Source organism: Equus przewalskii, chromosome 28 (assembly GCF_037783145.1).
Source record: "Equus przewalskii isolate Varuska chromosome 28, EquPr2, whole genome shotgun sequence".
NCBI classification, from domain to species: domain Eukaryota; kingdom Metazoa; phylum Chordata; class Mammalia; order Perissodactyla; family Equidae; genus Equus; species Equus przewalskii.
In genome coordinates this window covers 4,080,320-4,104,565 of record NC_091858.1, presented here as the reverse complement: position 1 = coordinate 4,104,565, position 24,246 = coordinate 4,080,320, and the positions used below count along the sequence as shown (strand labels likewise).

At 41.0% G+C, this 24,246-nt stretch overlaps 1 protein-coding gene across 4 annotated transcripts in view; it reads right to left on the bottom strand.

Moving 5' to 3' along the window:
* ZMAT4 (zinc finger matrin-type 4) overlaps positions 1-24,246 on the bottom strand; it is a 321,316-nt gene that overhangs the window by 140,656 nt on the left and 156,414 nt on the right. For all 4 annotated transcript variants that reach the window (XM_070598793.1, XM_070598796.1, XM_070598795.1 and 1 more), the window contains exon 4: positions 6,383-6,539. In XM_070598793.1, the coding sequence (XP_070454894.1) occupies positions 6,383-6,539 (157 nt within the window). The remainder of the gene's footprint in view (positions 1-6,382; positions 6,540-24,246) is intronic.

The following is a 24,246-nucleotide window of genomic DNA, read 5'->3' as shown; positions in this document are numbered from 1 at the left end:
AATGTTGCAGGCCTTGTGGATCTATGGTCCCTGTCACAACTCTTCAACCCTGCCATTGTAGCACAAAAGCAGCCTAGACAGAACACGAGCAAATGAGTGCAGCAGTGTTCCAAGAAAACTTTATTTATAGACACTGAAATTCGAATTTTATTTATTTTCTCTGTGCCACAAAATAGTCTTCTTTTGATTTTTTTTTTTAACTATTTCAAAACTTAAAAACCATTTTTGGCTTGCAGACCACAGGAAACAGGCAGTGGGTCAGATTTGGTCCTCAGGCCACAGTTTGCTAGTCCCTGATGTAGATCAGTAGTTCTCAGCTGGGTTCAACATCCCCCCCCCACCCCCCCACCCAGGAAACATTTGACAATGTCTAGAGACATTTTTTATTGTCACAGCTAGCGGAGATCCCCTGGCATCTAGTGAGTGGCGGCCAGGGACGCTGCTGAACGTCCTACAATGCACAGGACAGCCCCCCACCCTCAACCAAGAATTATCCAGTCAAAGATGTTGATACTATTGAGGGTACAAGGACTCCTCTGAGAATTTGAGAACCCTCCCTCACCACTTCCCATAGGTTACACAGTTATTAAGGCCTTACCTAAACAACTCTCTCCATAACTTCTCAGAACTCTCCAGCTGCGATTGTTTTCACCCCCCTTCAATATCCTACTGCATTTGCCCATCTTCCTGGTGTGTGGTTCACCGCAGCCAAGTGCGTGTGTTCCCTCCTGTACACGGTGAGCCTCGGAAGGGCCCCGCGTTTATATTCCCAGAGCACGGGATGTTTGTGGAGAGGAACTGAACTAAGAAAAGAATGAAATCAACCCTCCAAGTCGTGAACTCACTCAAGGGGGGTACCAGATGAGGGCACTTCAACTTTCTTGGAGAAGCTACTTCTACTCCTTAGGATGGATGTCTTCTGTCCTAGAATGCCAGGTGGCTGGGTCAGCTGCCAACAGGGCCCCATGTTCAACGCAGCACAAACTACTTTTGGCCAGAAAGCCTGGTGCGACTGGCACTGGTCGAGGCTCCACTCAGCGAGAAGCTCCATGTAGAGGCAGATAGGACTTCCCACAGCCACCTCTAGAGGCGTCCGCGACGAGTCTGCAGGCCCCTCTCGAGCTCAGTGTCAGACGCTGCACGGCACTCCATGAGGCTGGGGCAGCTGAGGCCGCGGAGACAATAACGGCTTTGGCGGAATTACCCTGCTCTGAGTTTTCTGCCCTGCTCCTATCTGACATGCTGGATGCCCCTTGGATTCCCAACTCAGCTTCCGTCCCCAGTTCCTGATTTTCTCTCACCCTTGCCCTACTTTTCTCTTCCCGTCCCGCAGCTCATCTCCGCCCCCACCCCAAGCCTCTGACTAAGTATGCTTCCTCCTGTGATTCCTGGTACCAGCTGGTCCACACCCTGCACGTCTGGGCCAACACCTTTCCTGGTTCCCTGCCAGCACATGTCCAAAGCCCCCAGCACACAATGCAAAGCCTCAGTGGCCAGCCTTGCAGGCGCTTGGGCCATTTCTCCTATCCTCCAACTTAACCTCCCCTCAAATCTGATCTCCTGCTCATTCCTCTCAGCTCCCCCATCTCCCCCGTCTGCCAGTCACACTGAAACAATGTCTTATTTGGCAGATTTCCAGTCTGTCCTGACTCTTCGTCTCCCTCAGGTTTCTGTGACCCCGGACCCTGGCCCATATTCCTACACTAGTACTTGTCCTTGAGCAGGGACTGAGCATCAGGTTACATTTTTCTGTCACTCTCTGTCATGAAGAAGAGCATGGCAGTCAAGCTTGCATATGGGAAGGTGGCAGAGTACAGAATAAGTATGGAGACGTGCTCCTCCGTGAGGAGTGCTGACAGACCGGTTGTTAAGGAGACCCACCTAATGGAAGCGGCCTTGGACAATAGACAATAAAATATTGTAAGTGCAAAATTACTTGGCACAGAGTTCAGAGAAAAGTAAATAAAAATAGCTTTATTGCCTTTTTATTCCTTTCTGTTTCCACCCTGAAAACAGCTTCTTCCATATTCCCGAGATCTGTAGCCTCTTCTGGGCCCTCAACCTGGCGTCCGGGTCCTTATTTTACCCTCTAGAGATCTGAGTTTTTGTCTCGAACGTGATTCACTGTTGTCTCTACTTGCCTGTCCCCAGTCCCAGATCCAGAGTCCTGCCCCAGCTTGGTGGCTGGGTCTCTCTCCTCCTGACTGATTTCCTTAATGCCAGAGCCCGTCTGTCTCCTCAGCTCCATGGCCATCCCCTGCCCCTGGGTTCACAGGCCCTGCTCCCCATGCTCACTGCCTCACTCAAGTGGGCAGCTCCAGTGCCAGGCCTGCCTAAGTTCATCAACTCATCCCAGAAAGCTTTGGCTCCAAGGAGACAACACTATGTCCCCTTGTGCTATTCCCAGGGTTGTATTTGAACAACTCCATGTTAATCAGGAAGTCAGAGGCTCTGATAGAGGGAAGGAGTCAGGCTATTCCCTCGAAGCAACTTGCTTACCAAATACTCACCTGTGAATAACACAACACCTTCTACTTTTCAAAGCATTTCTAAATCCATTATTTGCTCTGTCCGAGGGTCAGTGAGATAAATTCGTCCATTATCAGGATTAAATGACAGATGAGAAAACTGAAATGGAAAAGGATAATGGAGCTACCAAAGACTATATAACCAGGCAGAGCTAGGGCCTGAGTTCCCATCTTCTGCCTCCAGGCCAGTATTCTTTCTACCATGTTATGTCAGTGGGTCAAGCCTGTAGGTAGTGTCTAGCTGAGACCCTCACGGTTGGAATGACTTTAAATGTCATCTAGGCTAGTAATGTAATCTAGAGACTTTAAATGTCACCTGGGCTAATGTCATTATGCAGGAACACCCTTAGGAAATGCCCTGCCAAGGGGCAGCCAGCCTCTGCTTCAACAGCCCCCACAGCCACAGAGTCCACCTTCAAATATCTCTGAATATTAATAAACTCTTCCTTACCTTGAGTTCAGATCTAACTTCCTAATTTTCTACCCACTTACTGGTTATATCTGTTGCACCCAAGCACAAATACGCATGTGTACACACGCACACACCATGAATCTCTCTTTCCCACGACAGCCTTCCAAAGATTTGCCCCCTAGTAATCTCTTTTCCATGCCAAACATCCACTGCTTCCTTCAGTCTTCCTCCAATGAGAGGATTTGCATGCCCCTCATTGTTCTGGCCTCTCTCCTCTGATCCTCCTCTAAACACTTCTCACAGCGTGCCAACGACACGGCCACAGCTACCTCAGTCTAGCCTCCAGTCTGGGCAAGATCTCCACGCTGTGGTCTGCTGACCCTGCGAGAACACAGAGGGTCTAGAATCCTCCTCATGCTTTCCTCTTACAGAAGGATCTAGAAGAGCAAGAACTAGAACAGAGATTCTGAAACACACTAACCCAGAACTGGAAGCTTGTCGTTGCTCCAGTGGCTCTGCCGGGTGTTTTAGAAATTCTAGTAGACGTGTGCCCATCTGGAGAAGACAACTCAAACCACAACCAATTCTGCAGACTACCTAGCCGACGCTTGATCACAGTGCATCTTGAGTAGGAGGAAAGGTATGATTCACAGGTTCCAATTGCTCACCCTCATCACATGGAGTAACTAGGAGAATAATGAGTTGTGCTTCAGTTACTCCTACCCGGAAATCACCACAGTTCAAGGCTGCAGGGGCAGCTGAAGCAGCGTACCTGAGCAGGGGAATTGCTTCCCGCCGGCGTCTTGATTCAGGTGGTTGGGTTTTATGTGTCCTTCTTTTCCTTTTGTTTTCATTACAGAAGTAATTTCAAGACATCCTGGGTGATGAGTTGGAGCAGTCCCTAGATGCGCACAGAGCGGCCACAGCTTGTAGGGTGAAGCCCTTCCGGAACTGCTGCCGGCTTGGCTGCAGGCAGCAAGGGAAGATGGCAATCCTGACTGTCCAGGGAGCTGGAGGGTCTACACTGGGGAGCTCAGGAAGCCCAGAGTCTGGGTATTCTTTTCTGGTGTTCTTGGTCCTTATCCGGTACTTGTTGGAACTGAATTCACACTTGAGACTAAGCCTCAACTTATATCCCAGGTCTGGGAACCAGGTTCCTGATTTGTTCTTATACTTGGTTTCCAGCCCAGCACTGTCGTCTCATTCAAGACAGTGCCCCGCAACGCTTGTAACAGCCTTTCCTTTCCCTATAACCCCAGGACTGCAGCCAGGGCCCTGCTACCACCTGCCAGGCTTTCCTGATGCCAATACCCTGATTGAGTCTCTGCAGGATGTCTGCACCCAGAGTCCCCAGGGCTGATTTCCACCCTCCAAGCAGGCCCTCAATCCCTACTCCATGCCCGATCTCCCAGTGCCTACCCTTCGCTTATGCTTTCACCTAATGACTCACCTCCCTTTAGCAGGATACATTGCTTTCTCTGCTCTCTGTCAGCATCTGGGTTGACCATTCAAGCCCAAGGGCCAATTTAGCTTCTCAGGCCCTGCAACTCTGTCTGGTGTTGTGGCCTCCCAAGATCCTTTCTGCTCAAAGCAGCTTTAGAGAGACTGGATGAGAGGATAAGCTACAGAAGGATGACGTGCAGGCTGGGAACCCTGAGCTAGAGAAGAAGGGGGGATGCTGGCTCAAGGCATCCAGAATCTGTTCCCCCAACCCAAGCCACAAGCTGTTAGTGCTACTTCCCCCCACTGTACCCACCCCATTCCCTTATTGCCCACCCAGCAACCTGACTTCTGTCACAGTGAGCACTGGATCAGCCCCGTGGACACCAAGACAAAGTCATTAAGTAAAGGTTGTAGTTTAAGTGCTTTTGATTTTTTCCTTTGGAATAAGTTGATGGCAACTAACAAATGACGCCACGTTTCATTTAGCAGCTCCGAGGTTGTTTGAATTCAGGAAAACAACTGGTACTTAGTTATCTGGAGGTTGTATTTAAACTAACAAAGAACTATTTTTGTTGTGTGGTGATTTTTTTTTTTACAAAAATAATAACTCTCCCATTTGCTAATTGATGTGATAATCAACGAAACAGCTTCTCGTCTTCCGTCACTACCTCCAAAATTAAATTTGACAGTAGTACTCTGCTGAGGCAGAGAGAACAAATGGGCTAGTTACTCACTCATGGAAAACAGGTAAAAATTTTCCAGTGACTGTTTGAAGTGTCTATGTCAGGAGATTTGATGGGGAGCAGGTGACAAGGTGAGTAGCCAACCTTTGAGAGAGCAAGAATCAGGAGTTTCCACCAAGAGGCTGCTTATCAAACGCCAACACAGAGTGTGCCCTAAAACAAGCCGAGCTTGTCTCCAGCTTTCATGTGCTTTAAAACCCCATCCTACGTCTGAATGTCACAGCAAAAACAATATTCTTTAGTGAAACTAAGTTGAAAAAAATATAGTGAAAAGATTCCTCGCTATTCTTTCGGTAAAAGAAGATATTCTTCTTAAGAAAAACACCGGTGAGGATAAAGGCAAGTATTGTTTAAATTCTCTTCAATTTCAAAAGTAACATTTAAAAAATAATTACACCCACGATTTATGCACAATCCATTAGACAGCGAATCAAATGCACTGCTAAACTTTAATTGCACTGAAAGAGCAGACTTCATGGAACATACTCTCAACTTCTCGGGATTATAACCCAATCTACTAATATCTTTACCATAATGTAAACCTTGTCCAAATAGTCTATCTTGATTATATTATAACAGTGTTTTAGTTCATGATTTGATAGACTTTTAAAGAATATTTTCAGTTAAGCAATTAGAAGGTCAAACGATCTATTACCAATACTTAAGCTTTTTATCATGAAAGTTACTAGGCTTGAATCACAGGAATCCCTATGAAAGTGACAGGCATGCCGTCTCATAAAAAAAAGACAAAAACAATTCAGTTGTCTGCAAATGAACGTGTTTTTAAAAGCTATGGGTTTCTTCCTCTTCACCCCCAACAAGAAAATAAGATGATATCCTGCACTATGCAGACTGACTTAGGGAACCTACCCATTGCACACAATACACTATCCATCACCCATGCTGATTACAGACTGAGGCTAGTGAAGAAGTGTTCATGACATAATAGATATAATATCTTAGATAATATATAAATATGATAGACAACATCCTGCAGGATACACAGCCTTTCAGAAGATGCAAGCTGCTGAATTACCAATCTGAAGGAGCCAGGTTGGGAGAACGAGCACCTGCCACTGGATTTAATGGTCTTATGACAGCAGGGTCTGCTAAGCTCCCTGCCCATCCCTTTAGGTTTGAAGGACATGCATCTACCATTCAACTCCGATCCTGGCAGCCACCTTGGCAGAGGGAGCATGATTAAGAGGACAGGCACAGTGCTGATGTTTCCCCACGATTCTTGTTCGCACACATACCTGTGGTCTTCAGTGGCGTTTTCTCTCCTAGCAACAGTTTTAACCTTTTGGCATGGATTTTGCCTTGATAATGTGAGTCAGCCACCACCGCTGAGGTAAAAGACATGTTGCAGAGTGTGCAACACTTGTTCTTATCCACCATATCAGCATCGCTTCCCTGCGAGGGCGAGAGGAAAAAATGACATGAGAGAGAACTCCAGGTCCCGAGATTCCCTTTTCCCCATGCCATTCTGTTACAAATGAGGTCTACCACTTTCTTACTGAAATGTCTAGTTTTTGTTCTGCAATCTCTTTTTCCCTGAATTGGGATTATCACATCATCAAAACTTACTCAGTGACTGACTTCAACCTACATTAATTAGTGGCTACTACTGCCAGGCCCTGGGACCACAGGACAAACGTGCAGAGAGGAGTTACCTGAAGAAAAACAGAGCCCACGATTAGGCAAGAGCACACTGTGCTTGGCACCGTGAAGAAAACACTCTCTAACCGCACCCGTTATACTCGTTAAAGTAAGTAAAACATCCGAGTTCAGATGGCCTGAATTATTTAGCAGAAATTGTCACTTGGCATTCAGCTCTGCCACTGACCAATTTTAGCCTCACCAGGATACATGGCCACATGCTCCAGATTTTTTTTAAGATTTCTTGAAGGAAGTGAACATTTTCCATAATTAACTCGCTATATATCAAAAAGCTACGATGACCATGCTGGGTAAATTTTCGAGGAGAGCTTGAGTAATTTTCCTTTTCTTCAGGAAAGGTGATTAGTTAAATGCCGCACAAAAGACTTCAATCCAGCTTGATTTTTATTCTTTTGTAAGACTTAATGAAAATGAATCATGATTCAGAAAAAATAAATCCCTTGTCAGACCACGTGACCTGGCTATTGTGCACACAGATCATCGGTTGCCTATATCATGCATGAGGAAGATTAGTCCATTGGCTCCCCTCCTGCCCAGTTAGAAATTGAGGGTACAGTGGACTCCTAGATAAGGACTTAATCTGTTCCTTAATGGAGCAGCAACAGCAAAGCATCTCTTTGTTAAAGAGCAGCCTTGGATGGGTATTTGGCCCCAAAATAGCCCCTTCTCTTATTCCCAGCAGGTCCAAAAAGTGCAATTTGAAATGGCATGAGGAGGAGGGTGTGGATGGCATGGAAAAAAGGGAATTATATATTTTTCTGCATAATGATAAAATGTCCAGACTGCTGGAGAGAGTGTTATCTTGCAAATTATGTGGCAGTTAGAAAACTAACGCCTTCCTCCTTAAGGCATTAGTCTGTCATTTCTCTGATAATTAGCCCTCGTCCTTGGGAGGAGTGCTGTGTGTGTGCATGTGCGTGTGCGCGTGTGTGTGTGTGTGTATATTCCAGGAAGCTGGCCTGCAGTTCAGGAGTGGGGATAAGGGAGAGACTTCAAAAGGGACTCTGTGTGATTTGGAGTTACAATGCCCCACCCACTGTCATTTATTCTCTTGACCTTAGAATATTAAATCTCAGTGTGGCCCCACCCTTTTGTCACAGTTACTGTGTGAGATTTGGGGAAATGTACTGCAACGCGTTTGGGGAGGGAGTCAATGAGAGGAAATGGATCCTACGGAGAGAGGAGGGGCTCCCTCAAGGATCCTCTCCTGGAGACGGACAAAACTTAGCGCAGGACACCTGGGCAGGCACTGAGGCTGTGTCCAAGAGTCTACCTTGCTGAAGGTTAAAAGTCGAGGTGCTTTTTTTCCTCAGCAAAAAAAGAAAAAAATCATAAATACTTTTACACCTTTGTGCGGTACACTGTGGAGACTAACTGGGCCAGGCAGTAAAGGGAGGGCTGGCTCCCCTCCCTCACCTCGCCAACCAACCCTAGGAGATGCCACAGAACCCCTGGAGGGGACAGAACACTGGAAAACCAGGAAATGACAAATCAGGGAGTCACTGAAGGGTTGGAGCCCAGCAACAAGGAGTAGATAGCTCAGGAGATCTGAAAGACCTAGGCTGGCACTTTCCCACTGTCTATTAGAGGAGACCGGTCCTACATCAAAAAAAAAAAAAAGAAAGGAAGGTTGTCAAGGTGAAAGTGGATGCTTGAATTACCCATTTTTCACCTACTTATGCATGATATAGGTCAAAGCACATAATTTTTCTTAAAATTAGGCACAAGATCATAAGCAAAAACTTAACCCACAATTCACATCTATTTAGAATCTGTGCATCCCTTTGGCCACTTTCAGCAAAAGCACTGGCCAAGCCTGGTCCCTCTTTCTCTGGAGCTCTAACGTGTAGACATTTCTACAGAAAGACCATCAGCCCAGACACAGGGGTGGTATTATTATACGAAGTGTACTCAGAACTAGTGTCCAGGGCAAACAACTGCCCTGAAACTGGATAATGATCAATGGATTTGTGGTATTACTTCATTCCAAACATTTTTAAGGACCTACTAAATATGTGAGATGCTACGTTAGATGAATATGACTCTGCTGCCCATTATCAAGAAGGGAAGGACCAGGAGAATTGGAGAAGGCAGATGGAAAATATAAGGAAAGTATTATAATCAAGGAAATAGATTCTCCTATTGGACTCACACTCTCCCAATTGTAGGGGAAAAGATCATTCATGTAAATTAAGCCTACTTGTGTGGGTTTTCATCTTCAAGCCTTTCAAGTTTCTCATGTCTGGAATGCCCTTGCTCATCACTTCTTGTCTAGTCCTGTCTTTGCAGAATCTGTCTTTATGGCTCAGTTTATATTCACTTCCTTGAGGTGAAGCCTCTTATGCCTTCCTCCCTTTACTGTACTGCAGACGTGAGCACTAGCTTTAGGGTCCTCTACGTGTCCTGTACGTACTTCTCGTGTAATAGCACATTGAATTATTCCATTTATTTGCTTTCATATTTGATCCCCTCATGAGCCTACAAAGCTCCTTTAAGGTCAAGGAAATCATCTCATTGATATTGAAGCCCAACACAAACTTGCCACACAGGGGGACCTGCAAATGTTCACTGAATGAGTGGAGTTCAGGATTAGTTTATAGAGTTAAAAATTTGCATGACATCAAAGTCAAAAGAGGAGATAGGTAAGGCAAAGAGGTCAGCTGTAAGCTAATATCTTTCAGACTGACAGGAAGATGGCCAGAAAAAGAACCAGAGTTTCAATAATTTATTAACTAACTTGAAGTGTCAAGTAGGGGAACATTTTCCCAATATTTATGTTAGTTTCATGATAGTTTTCATATAAATTCTTAGATTTCTGCTCTCCTGGACAATCTCATCATATCACATAGAAGAATTAAAGAATAATAGAGGAGGAGAACCAATTGTTATGTAAGAAAATAATACGGAATGTAGTCATGCCATAACTGTAGAAGAGGGACCAAGAAAGTTTAGGTCCTTGACGATAGAGGGACTGTCATGCCCTGAGAAATTAGGCAGCTTCTGAAGCAAGCAGGACATGCTTTATGGGATATTTTACAGAAGGGGTCAATGTAACTCACGTGATGCAATTGTGAGTACCACCAACTCTGACTACTCTAATGACCCTGATGCAGACGCAAGTACCCAGAAAAAAATCTCAGTATTAACCAAGTGCCTACCAAGTACTGGAATTTAATTTTGTATTCTTGGTTATCTAAATCCCAAATTAATGGCTCCTTGCAACTACAGATCATATCATCTTTCCTGGAGTCTCCCTCTGCACTCAGAGTAATGTTGATAAATGGTCCAGGGTAAAAACTCCCTAAAGTTTGATGAACTGACATCAATAAATATGTTCAAAGTTTAAAAACTTGAGAAAGGGCCCAAGCTATCAAGTAAATAAAGAGGCAACGTAAACTTGTCTTAAAATAAGGGTTTCAAACTTAAGGTAAAAATTCAGTTAGACTTTTTCAGTGCAGTGGCCACATTGTGGAAAGAAAAAAAGTTTATGGAGAATCCTAAGGCTGTCTAGTCAAAGAATTTTGCAAACTTAAGAAGTTTTCAGAAGAATTCAATAAATGTAGAAAAGCCTAGATGACTCTGGCCAGAAATCTAGTCCCAAAGGCCTTTCTCTTCTTTTATAAAGGTTTTTTTTTTTTTTTACTTAATTCCAAAAACTGCCTTCATTCTCTTTACTTTAGGTGAATGTAAAGAGCCTAAAAGAGAGATTTTCACTTCCATAATGTCAGAATGAGGAGTTCTATAAAATGGCTCCCCAGCAAAACAACCATAACTGGTGAAAATTATTTTTTTAAAAAACAAACAATTCTTTAAAGTCTCTAGAAATTATGCTAAGAGTAAACCAGAAATTAAGAAATATTTATTCAAGAAAATATACTAAATCTCAGAAAGAACACAGAGAGGCTATGGCACTTCAGCCACAACTCTCTGCCTCCCTACCAACCTTCCAGCTCAGCATGAAGGAAGCTCCACCCTGGTTGGGTGGGGTCGAGAAAATAGAGCTCCCTCTCCCATCACTTCCCAGTTAAAAGATATAAGGAGGGGCAGGGCACCAGCATTTCTCACATCCCCTTCAGCTCCAAGACGCAGAAGCTAAATTCCTGGCAATGTAGCCAAAAGACCACATACATTCTTCCTCCATCCATCCTCATTCAGAGGACAGCAGCTCTATCCCAGCCACAGCAGGCCAAGAGTACTGGGATCCTGACTGCTCTTGCCCCAGTTCACTTGTAGTACAGAGGTTCCATGCCAGAAGAGACAAGCTGAGAAGACCAGGGGCTGCTGCTTCTGCCCTCCTAATAAAGCAGGCCACCACACTGAAAGAAGCAGGCCACTGTCCCTGTTTCTGCTCTGAAGCAGTAGCTTAGAGATTTTTTCATTAGAACAGAGAGAGAGGAGGGAGTTCATAAGAACAGAGAGTTCCTAAACTCTCCCCAAAGGAACTGACTTTATTTGAAATAGAGTGTGGGAAGATTTAAGTATAAGTGTGCTCTCAAAAATGATGGAGATTTTGGTGGTAAGCAATTAAGAGAAAGCTGATAACTCCATTAGAGCAACAAGGTAAACCGTAGGCCAGCTAGTTTACCAGAGGCAACCAGGAAAAGAGACAGCTAAGGGGAGCCTTTCTGGAGTCAGAACAAACTTCAAAGACTTGACTCAAAAACTAACCCTACAAAAAGAACTAAATTTAATTGAATCAGACTGTGGAGCATTTATACCCCAAGGCATTGGCAAAAGCAATAGAGCAATCATCCAGCAATTAGTAGAGCCTAAAAGCTGAGTATGATTCCAGCCAAGGCAAGGAGCTTAACAGAGAAGATCAGAGAAAGAGACAAAGGGACTCCTGCAAAAACCACTATCATCCCAAGTGATTGTGTACATTCCTAAGGCCATGCCTCTGAGCAGTGACCTTAGTGGCTGCACTTCATGGAGGAAATAAACATTATTAAAATAGTCTAGCCGAGACACTGGACAAATAAATAAGCAAACAAAGCAACCTCTGCAGGGTGGGGAATCGGTACCCAGCACTGCTACAATACATTACCTAAAATATCCAGTTTTAAACAACAACCAAAATTACAAAACATGCAAAAGAAATCCAGAAAAGTATAACCAATATGCAGGAAAAAACAACAACAACAAAAAAGAGGGCTCTGCCATTGCATTTAACTTGCAAAGACTTCAAAGCAACTTTGAAGGTTTCAAACAATTACAAAAGTGTTCAAAGAATTAAAGGAAGTCATGCTAAAAGAAGTAATGGAATGTATGATGACAATGTGGCATCAAATAGAGAATTCAATAAAAAACTGAAGTCATAAAAAAAGAATCAAAAGGAAATTCTGGAGTTAAAAAGTAAAATAACTGAAATAAAAAATTCACTAGAAGGGCTTGGCAGTAGATTTGAACTTGCAGAAGAAAGAATCAGTGAACTTGAAGATAGCTCAATAGAGATAATGCAATTCAAAGAAGAGAGAGAAAAAAGAATGAACAAAATTCAAAAGATCCTCAGAGAAATGTGGGACACTATTAAGTATATGAAGATATACATAAAATAGTAGTACCAGAAAGGGAAGAGAAAGAAAGAAGCAGAAAAAATATTTAAAGAAACAATGACTGAAAACTTCCAAAATCTGAAGGAAAACATTCATCTATACATTCAAAAAAGTCAACAAAATTCAAGTAAGACACAAAATCACCTACACCCAAATACATCATAGTGAAAATGCTGAAAGGCAAAAATAAAGGGAAATTTTTGAAGCAGCAGAGAAAAACAACTCATCACATACAAGGGAACCACAATAAGATTGACAGCTGACTTCTCATCAGACACGATGGAGGCCAGAAGTCAGCGGGATGGCGTTCTCACAGTGCTGAAAGAAAAACATCTATCAACCAAGAGTCTTACACCCAGCAAAACTATCTTTCAAAAATTAAGGTGAAATAAAGACATTTAGAGATTTTCTTAAAACAGAGAGAATTTGTTACTAGCAGATTACCTTACAAGAAATACTAAAGGAAGTTCTTTAGGCTGAAAGCAAGTGACATCAGACAATAATTCAAATCCTCATTTTAAAAAAAGTGCCAGTAAAGGTAATTATGTAATTATGAAACACAGATAGATGTGTATTTCTTCTTTCTTCCCAACTAATTTAAAAAGTATTTGTACACGATATCTATTTTTTATAGTTGGGCCAATAACATGTATAACTATAATGCATCTGACAACAACAGCACACGAGATGTAGGTGGGAGCAAAGCTGTATTGGAGTAAGAAAATAACACTATACCACAATTCTCAAATCCACAGGAACAAATGATGAGAACCAGATGGGGTAAACAGGAAGTCTAATATGACAAGCATTAAAAGATACCCTCCTTGCATTTCTTTTCTCAGCTTCTTTAAGAGAAATAAAATTATATAAAGTAACAATTATAACAACATATTGTTGGGTTTATAACATACATAGATCTAATGTGTCTAACAATAATAGCAGAAAAAGAGGAAAGAGAGAAGACAGGTATGCAAGAGTATCATTTCTCTATCTGGCTAAAATTAAGATAGTATAAATCTTAAATAGATTCTGATAAGTTGATATTTATATGGTAAGCCCTAGAACACCTACCAAAGAAGTAATTCAAAATGATATAGTGAAAAATCAATAAATGAGTCAAAGTGTTGCAGTAAAAAATATTCTCTTAATGCAAATGAAAGTGGTAAGGAGAAATAAGAGAAGAAAAAAGATATGATTCATACAGAAAAATAAAAAGTAAAATGGTAGACATAAATCCGACTATAGCAATAATAACAGTAAATGTGAAAGTATTATACAATCTAATCAAAACACAGAGATGGTAACACTGGATAAAAAGGAAAGCATGACAAATCCATATGTTGTCTAGAGGAGACACACTGCAGATTCAATGATACAAATGGGTGAAAATAGAAGGATGAAAAGATACATCAGACAAACGACATCCAGAAGAAAGCTGTAGCAGCTATACTAACATCAGACAAATAAACCTTTAAAACAAAAGTCATTTCTAGAGAAAAAGAGGAACATTGTATAAAGATTAAAGTGCCAAGCCATCAGGAAGACATAACAATTATAAACATATATACACATAACTATAGAGTTATGAAATTCATGAAGCTAAAACTGACAGAACTGAAGGAAGAACTAGACAATTCTAGAGATGTCTGTTAGGCCTAGCTGTTTTTAAGTCTTCTCGTTATCTTTGATTTCCTTATTAATCTTCTGCCTAGCCATTCTATTCATTATTGAGAGTGTGGTACTGAAGTCTCCAACTATTATTATTGAAAGTTACCCAAATTTTAAAAAGTGCAAAGGGCCTTAATAGATACTTCTACAAAGAAGATATACAATTGGCCAACAACAACATAAAAACATGCTTGACATCAATAACCATCAGGAAAATACAAATCAAACCACAATGAGATACCACTTCACAACCACTAAGAGGGCTAGAATGAAAACCATGGGTAAGGAAAAGAATTAGGAAGGATGCGGAGAGTTAAGAACCCCCACATACTGCTGGTGAGAATACAAAATGGTACAGCCACATTGGGAAACCATCGGGCAGCTTCTCAAAAGCTTAGACATCTGACCCAGCAATTCCACTTCCAGGTACAGTCAATCCGCATTATTCACACATACGTATTTGCAAACTTATCTACTGGCAAATATTTATTTGTAACCCAAAAATCAATACCTGTGGCATTTTTGTGGTCATTCATGGACTTGTGTGGAATGGCAGAAAATTTGAGTCCTCTGACACACACATTCCCAGCTGAGGCTGAGCAAGGTGGTACTCTGCCGTGTTGTTTCCCCTCTCATACCGTAAAACAAGGGGTCCTGTCACTGTCTATTTCGTGCCACATTTTTTTCATTTTTGTGCTTTTTGTTGGTGATTTTGCTGCTCAAAATGACCCCCAAGGGTAATGCTGAAGTGCTGTCTAGTGTTTCAAAGCACAAAAAGATCGTGATGTACTTTAGAGAAAAACATACACGTGTTAAATCAGCTTCATTCAGGCATGAGTAATAGTGATGTTCGCTGTGAGTCCAATCAGTCAATCAACAATACCCTACAGCCAGAAGAAGGAAGAGGGAATTCGCTGATGTGTATGCGAGACCACTCCAGAAAGTGCTAAAGTAACATCTACAGTGTGTGATGAAGCTATGGAAAAGATGGAAACATTGTGGATGCCTGAGATAACAACTGATAGAAAAAGCATAATGGATAGCATTGTTATGAGGCTAAAAGCCAAAGAAATTGACTCTATTACCCAGAGTCAGAAAAATGTTAAACCCTTCTCATGTAGTATTGTATTATAAGGAAACGCTACATAGAATCAATTATTTGTAAGAAATACATATTAAATAAGGCATCTTTGAACAGAAACACACATAAAACAAGCTTATGTCTTGATCAGTTGATGAAAGTCTTGTGACTAGCAGCCAGTAGGAACTTAATGCTGTATATCCCCTGGGGGAATGGCTCATATTTGCTAATTCAGAGCTGGTGCCTCTACAGAACATAACTACCATGAAAAATGAAAATCAAATGTATATTTTATTCAAGAGAAATAAAAATATATGTCCACATAAAAACCGATACATAACTATTCATAGTAGTATACTTCATAATAGCCTAGAAGTGAAAACAACCCAAATGTCCATCAACTGAAGAATAGGTAAATAAAATGTGCTACATCCACATCATGGCATATCATCAGCAATGAAAAGAATACAGTACTGGTACGTACTGCAACACAGATGAACCTCAAAAACATTATGCTAAGTGAAAGAAGCCAATCACAAAAGACCAGATAGTGTATGATTCCATTTATATTAAATTCAGAATAGGAAAAGCCATAAAGACAGAAAGTAGATTGGCGATTATGTAGGAGGAGGAGAGCCAGGAGGGAGAGGTGAGGCAGAATGCGGAGCAGCTGTCAGTGGGTACAGGGTTTCATTTGGTGATGATAATGTTCTACAGTTTATTGTGGTGATAGTTACACAATTTTTTGCATATACAAAAAACCGTTGAACTGTACGATTTAAATAGGTGAATTGTATGATATGTGAATTATATCTCAATAAAGCTGTTATAGAAAAAAAGCCTGAGAGATGCATTGAAAGGATTTCAAAATTGCAAAGAAATACCGATATTTGAAGCATAACTTTTCTTTTTCTGGGCATCTTATGCTTGGAGGCAAACCCATTGAAGAAAGATAAAATAATAATTATTTTGGTCATGAAGCCTCCCTTGAAGTATACGGAATTCCTCTGAGCACCAGCTGGCCATTCTTGGAATTCTGATCACTGATGTCCTTTTGGCCAAAGACATCTTGTGGCTATAATGGAACTCTACCTGCAGCTGCTACAAAGCTACACCCAAAGGCAAGAGCCAAATGCCACCCCTTGCTAGAGATAGAAATAGCCGTAACTCTTAATACACACCCTGTAGTAAGATGAAATGTCCAGTAAGTACAACTATTTCCAGTGTTATGCATGATGTTGCTTATGGTCTGGTATTTAACTTTGAAAAGATGCAGTAAGCAGGAAAGAATGTCTCTTCTCTTTCTCTCCCACTTTACTGGACCTAAAGACCTAGAAATCACACTTCCTGCCTGCCTGCAGGGTCCTGAGCAATCTTGTCTCCCACTGTTCTCCCTGGTGCATCCTGTTCCACTCCATTTAGGTCATGCTGTTCTCTCTCCTCCCAACCTGTTCAGATCACATCCGGATGTCAAGGTCCAAATGATCCAGGAGTCCTTTCAAGACTCCTGTGAACTTCATCCACATCTTTGTTGCTGACCTCTCCCAGTCCATAACATCGACACCAGAAGTTTTGATTAGGTGTTCCCCTTAAATTGTTTTATTAATATTTTTTTAGGACTGCTTCTTCAAAAACATCTTGAAGACAAGAACTTTAGGAATTATCCTTCCTTCTATCTCCAGCGCCTGCCATAGGTCTGGATACATAGAAGAGACTCAGTAAACGTGAAATAAATGGTTGCTAAGTGAATGACTTGAAGTGGCCATCCATTAGCCAGTTCTAACTCGGTCATGTAAGTCTGTTTTCCACATAAAATAATATCTCCCTTGCTCTCTTACCAACATTATTGCTTTGTCTCAGGAAAAAGTCAACTGGCATAAATGTCATACCCAGGACTGAAACAGATATAGTGCTAATGACATGTTGTAGTGTGAGTTTGCCCACATGAGACAGATGTGTCTGCTGTCTGGGAAGGCGGGTGGTGTCTAGATGGCCCCTGGAGAAGCTGCAGTGTTTACATCTGCAGAGGCTACGTTTAAAACCAGCACGAGCATTACTTTCCACTGTTGTCTAGAGAAATACATACCCTGTCACCCGGATAGAAACCATCCACTCAGAGGATAAAAATCCTCCATTTCCACGGTTCTGGGGGGAATGGTCATTTTGACAATAAGGGAAAGAGAAAAGGAAGGTTTCTACTTAAGAGGAATGTGGAATTCTCTATGTGTCCTTGGTATTTGGAAGGCAACGGTTTGCTTTCAGGCACTGAAGAAACATTTAAATAGACAGTAACGGTCCCCACAAGACCCCAAAAGGAAGAAAGTAGCCAGAGCTCCTGAGAGAGGACAAATACAGACGCTAGACAAGCCTCACTAACAACGAGAAGTGGCTAACAAAAATGTCGCAAATAAAGAGATATTTCATAGAGAACAAAGGCGGTGTGAGAGGCAGATAGGAAGAGAGGAAGACAAATGTCTAAAAGCTCTGAAAATCTCAAAAACTCCCAAACGAAAGGTGGTTTCTTGTTGGAGACATCACTTTAAGATTGGATGGAGATGGAGGCAACCCTAAAATTGGAATGGTACCCGTGCCCGAGAGATGTTCAGAGCAGCGCTATTCAGCATCACCATCCACACCCCAGACACCACAGTGCGAGCACAGCTGCCACTGTCTGAGAGTCCTGCGCGCCGAACATTGTCAGGTGCCTTTTACACTTGATCGCACTTAGCTTTCCTAACAGCCCTAAGGAAGGCTTAGGACTTATTCCTCTTTCCTTTTCCCCCATCTCCCACATCCAATACATCCCCAAATCCTGCCACCCAGTCCTCCAAATTATAGCCCCAAACTGTCAACTTCTCTCTCTCTCAACCCACTTTTATGTTCTTTTACCCCATTACCCCGATTCGAACCTGAGTCCCCACTCCAGTGCATGCTCCTCTTTGACAGTCTCCATATCTTCACTTATTTCACATTCTAGAATTACGTGGTTTAGATATTTAAATTTACTTATTATCTGTCTCCCACCACTAAATTATTCAGTACTGCATGCCCAATGTCTGGAAGCGCACTGTCCTATAGTATACAGCTTAAGCCACAAATATGGCCACATTTAAATTTTCTAATAGTCATATAAAAAAAAAACAAAAGGAACTTGTGAAATTAATTTTAAAAAATACATTTTATTTAGCCCATTATATCCAGAGCGTTTTCCTTTCAACATGTATTCAACATAAAAATTATTAATGAGGGGCTGGCCCCGTGGCCGAGTGGTTAAGTTCGCGCGCTCCGCTGCAGGCGGCCCAGTGTTTCGTTGGTTCGAATCCTGGGCGCGGACATGGCACTGCTCATCAAACCACGCTGAGGCAGCGTCCCACATACCACAACTAGAAGGACCCACAACGAAGAATATACAACTATGTACCAGGGGGCTTTGGGGAGAAAAAGGGAAAAAAATAAATAAATAAAATGTTTAAAAAAAAAATTATTAATGAGACATTTCATATTCTTTTTCTCATACTAAGACCTTGAAGCCAGGTGTATATTTCACACTTACAGCACATCTCAAGTCAGATTACCCATGTTTCAAGTGTTCAGTGGCCCCACAGGCTGGCAGGCACTGGGTTGGACAGTGCAGCTCTAGAACATAGCGAGTAATTGTTAAATATTAGTTGGATTAAAAAGTGAATGAATAAATAAAGGAAGAGACAGTGTATAAATAAGTGAATGAACGCCCGTTTTACAGATCAGGGAAATAAAGCTGAGTGTTTAAATAATTCTGCCGTGCGTCATACTTTTCAGAACATGGTAGAGCTGGCTTGGTCCTTGCCTAGCTAAATTCAAGCTGGTGCTATTTCTGTTACACTGCACTGGCATCTTAGGTTAGTCTCCTCTTCAAAAACTCTCTAGGGTTTTTTACCACCTAAAAATAAATACTTTATCCTGACACTTAAAGTCTGCTACAACCTATCTCTCAACATACTTTTCTAGTCTTTCCCCTATCAGCTTTTCATGCATAATATGCATTTCTTCAAGGTCAGGAACACCAGGGAGCCTGTCAGGAGAGTGGCTGGAATCCCTGCTCTAAATTTCTCTGCTCCCCATCTCCCGGCTGCTTGGCCCTGTTGGATGCTGCAAGTGAATGAAGATTCTATCTTTTAGGTCTCATTTTTGTATCGGGTTGGAGAGGAGTAGTCTCTCCCACTAGACTGGGCTCTTTTCCTAACTATCTTGGTACCTCAGCCCTGGCACAGGGCCTGACACATAGTAGCTTAGAAGTTTGTTGAATGAGTATATGAAGAAAAAAGTGAACGGATGAATGAACTCTCCCTATCCTCCAACTACACTGAGTACATCCCTACACGTTTTTGTCCACATGGCTCTTTCCAACTGGTGTTTCCTCAGTCTCTCTACTTGCAAGCATCACTCAATTGCCGCCTCCCTCATCAAGGTTCCCCCAATATTCCCCACCACAGAGAGATCGCATCCTTCTGTCATGCCCACAGAACTTCATTTACGCCTCTTCCCACACACTTAATGCCATTTAGCCTATATCTTACTATCTCTGACAGAATGTTAATTTCTTGGGCTAAAAATGCACCATCTTCAAACCCCAACACAGTGTTTTGTGTGATGTGATATGAAAAAACACAGAATATTAAATTAAAGAGGAGCAGATTTGGATTCAAAAGATGATGCCAGTTTAAGCTCTGGCTTTAAATGTACTAGATGTCACTTATAATTATTCAGCCTGAAATTTCTCCCCTGTTACAGGCAAAATAAATCTGCCCTGTCTGTTTGTTCATGAGATTAAAAGTCAGGATAAAAGAACGCAATATGTAGAAACATGCTTTGTAATTTGGAAAGTATTATTCAAATTATATATATTTTATATATATAATTGAATATATAATATTATAAATATATATGATATATAATCATATGTAATCATATAATATAGAGTAATATATTATTTTTAGTTGTAATATATTGTTTTTAATTATAATATATTATTACTGTATTATGTACTTAAATGGACTAAAGAATGGATGCATATTACTTTATTTCATCTTTCTCACAGAACTTACTTATTCCTGACATTTTCCCCCTCATGTACTGGCGCACGTGTTTCATGCCTGTCTTCTACCATTATAATGTGGGCTTCTTGAGGGCAAGAACTCTGTTTTGTCACAACTATATCCTCAATGTCAATAAGAATATGCCTTAGGTCATTCAATAATTATCTCCTGATTGATGAAAAAATACATACATACAAATAAAATGAGCATTCTGAGAAGATGTTGGCAGTGGTGATATAGTTTTTAATTTCTCTAAATCTTCAAATAAAAACAGAACTAGACAGCCAAACAGAAACCCATAGACAAAATTTATAACAAAACTAGGGGCCACGGTACTTCCCTGGAGCTCCAAGTACAAGTGAATGAGCTCTAAGACCTGTGTGGTTTCAGCCTCTGTGCAGGGAAGTAGAGTGAGGCAATGAGGCATCTGTGGGACCTCAGAGCAGCAGAACCCCCAAAACCCAGCAAGGATCATGAGAAAGCACAGCAGATCCGTGTAAGAACGGCTGCTGAACTGAGGAGGGTTTGTTCCATCCCAACAGCAGAAGGGCACAAGAGGTCGAGGTAGGGACGAAAGGGCAAGTGCAGTCCGGCCCCTATGAACCTTCAATATGACCCACCAGAACTTCCTTCCAGGACAGAGCTTCGCACTGAAGAGAAACTGCTAAGAGCAGAATCGAAACTAAGCAGAATGAGGTCAATGGAGACAAAGACAAGGGAAGGTTCAGACAGGCATGGGGGAGGGAGAGAGCCAGTAAACTTCAGAAAACCAGCCTCTGGATCTGTAAACACTACACTTGCACACACATGCCAAAATTTTTTTTAAAAGGAGCTATTCTAAGTTAGAAAAGCAACCTTGGATCATGCCTCCTTCTAAAAGTTCAAGCGACAAATAAATGATAACGAACAAGAGAAAATACCGAAATCAAATCCTATAGAAAGTTATTTTTTTAAAAAGAAGCAAATAATATGCTTATAGAAAAACATATCAGAAACAAGTGCTTTAAAAACAGATTGAAACAGTAACCATCTATTTCAAAGAAGACTCAGAAACTTTAAGAAAATTATACAAGACACGAAAGAACAACATCAGAATAAGAAAATTCGCAAACTAGGTATGAGAACTACAAAAATAATTGCAAATAAAAGAATAAATTACGTCACAAACAAAGACTAAACTGGAAGAAACACAACAAATAATTAAGAGAAATAGAAGGTAAAATGAAGGAAAACATTTAAAATTTTTAAAGAAGTAAAGAAACACAGAGATCCAACAGTAAGTGACAAACTGAAGACAAAGATGATCTCATATACGAACAGTAAGAGACCTCGAAAAAGAAAGCCAAAGAAATAGAACAAAGGAAATGCACTAGTATTTACTAAAATTAAAATTAGAGAAAATATATATTGAAAGAGCATACTCTGAATGTTGATTCAGAACAACCAATACCAAAACATATTCCAGGAAAATTACTGAACTTTAGAATAACTTTTTTTGTTAAGGAAGAGTGCCCTGAGTTAACACCTGTTGCCAATCATCCTCTTTTTGCTTGAGGAGGCTCGTCCCTGAGCTAACGTCTCTGCCAGTCTTCCTCTATTTTGTATGTGGGATGCCGCCACAGCACGGCTTGATGAGCAGTGTGTCGGTCCACGACTGGAATCCAAACCCATGAACCACAGACTGCCAAAGCAGAGAGCATGAACTTAACCACCACGCCAGCTGTCCGGCGCTAGAGCAACTTTTTAAAAAATTATTTGAGCTTCTAAGAAAATGACTCATTTATAAGGGAAACAAAATTAGATCATAATCAGACTTTCCAACTGCAATGTTTTATTCCAAAAACAAATAGAGTAACTTATTTTACATTCTCAAAAGAAGAAATGTGACCTTACTTTTTATATCCAGTAAAAGTGACATTTAACTATAAAGAGCCCAAAGTGATAACAGGCAAGAACTCAGGTAACTTTGTTCTCATGAGCCTTTCCTGTTACATCTACAGGAATATGAGATTCAGATAACCAAAATGACTAGAGAGACGCCAACATAAGAATTAGTAGCAGCATGATATATATAGTTCTTATAGAATTAATATAAATGGAGGTTACTGGGGAGAAAGTATAGTATGGCATGGCTATATGCTCAGATAATGCAGATATAGTACAACTATTTAAAAACAAGGAGAACGTGTTGTAAAAAGATTTCATTTATCAGTTAATATATTAGCAGTGTAGTATTAATATTGTTATTCACAGGATGTTATGTGTGTAGCATTGGATAGAGTAAATGAGTACTTATGAAATATGCTAATTTTGTCATTTCCCTTGTCTTCGAGAATCAAGATGCTTAATGTGGAAATAGAGTAAACAGAAGAATATAAGACAGTAAATACAAAACCCTGTTATCATGACTGAATTGGAAGAATCAGTATTTACTCGTAAAATAGTGTATAAACACAAATATTTCTTAGTTCTATCCACTGAAGAGACCTAAAAACAATTACAAACACGATGCAACACCCCTAGCACTCAGACACCCTGACAATCTCTAAACACCATTCCCACTAAAAGAAATTCCGTCTTTTGGGGAAAAGAGGCTGATTCCAGGAAGTACCCAAGATGAGCCTGGAATATCTTGCCATACTAGATAACAAGTAAGCTGTCAAAGACGACCGTAGTCATGACAGAGGACTCAGGGGCAAACTGGAAGAGGCTCCACTGGCAAAGATGGGACAATTTGAACTTCAAAAGGGGTAGTCATTGCAATTGACCAAAACCCATCAGATACGTTAAATCTATGCTTTCATAACAGTATTTCTTAAAAGCCTATTTGGTCATTTTTGCAGAATGATAGGGAACCAACTCCTTAATTGGAAAATTGGTAAATAAAAGGACAGAATGAAGCAATTTTTCTTCCTTTTCTGAAAGAACCATAGCACAAAGTACCAACCGGTAAATGAGGAAAAGTGCTTACTCAAAAGTATTCCAATTAATCAATGAAAAAGAAATGATAGAAGAAAACAATATTCTATGCAACCTTCAATGAACTAACGGATCTAGGCATTGAGCATCAACAGCTGCTAACATCACAAAAGAGAGACAATCAGATACAATGTGCCTTTGGATGAAAGAACTCAATACCATTTACAGTCTCACCAGATGCATCAGTCCCAGACTCTACAAGTTTCCGGATCCATCTGCCAATTTGCAAGAATAGGAAGGACAGAGGAAAGTGTTGAATGGGACCAGAAATACACAATCAGCAAAACCTCCACTTTAGAAAACTGTAGGTCAAATGCCCTCAAGTTCTTTTACAGGTAACTTACAAGGAAGGAAAAGAAAGGATTGGAGAATGAACCTACAGGCTCAAATAGACGAAAAAAACACATCAAGCTTTTAAAAATTGGGCAAGGCTAAACTATGGGAATTAGTGAGGCACACTTTATAATAAAACTATACAAAAACCTGAGAAAATGATTCTGAAAAAGTCAGTGGTTACTTTTGGCGGAACAAAGAGAGCCAAGATAGAGACGGGGCAAATGGAGGCGCTCCTGGCATGACAGGCAAAGATCTGTTTCTTGACCTGGGCAGTGGTTTCAAGGGTGTGTGCCTTAGAATTCACTAATTGATATATCCTTTTTTCTTTTTGTAGAATTTTGTATCTCTGCTTTATTTTCTAATAAAATGTTTAAAAAAAGAAAAAGATGATTTCCAGTTTAAAATGCGCCTGGCTAGCAGCCCTAAGTGTCTCCCTCAGTATAACTCTAAAATATTAATGAAGACTGAAAAGGATGGAACTCACACTAAAAATTAATCTGAAAGACCACATGATGCTAGAACTTAAAGTGAATTTCTGCCTGCTGTAAGGCATAAGGAGTTCAATTGAGATAAGCCGTAAAACTAGAATAATAATAGGATTCCCTTCATAAGGTAGTAGTGAGGATTAAATGAATTTACATGTGGAAAGTACTTAGAATGGTGCCTCACCTAGAGCAAGAGCTGCATATTTAAGAATAAGCTATTGTTTTTATTGTTAACCTACCCAGCGCTGTAGTTCATAAAACAGA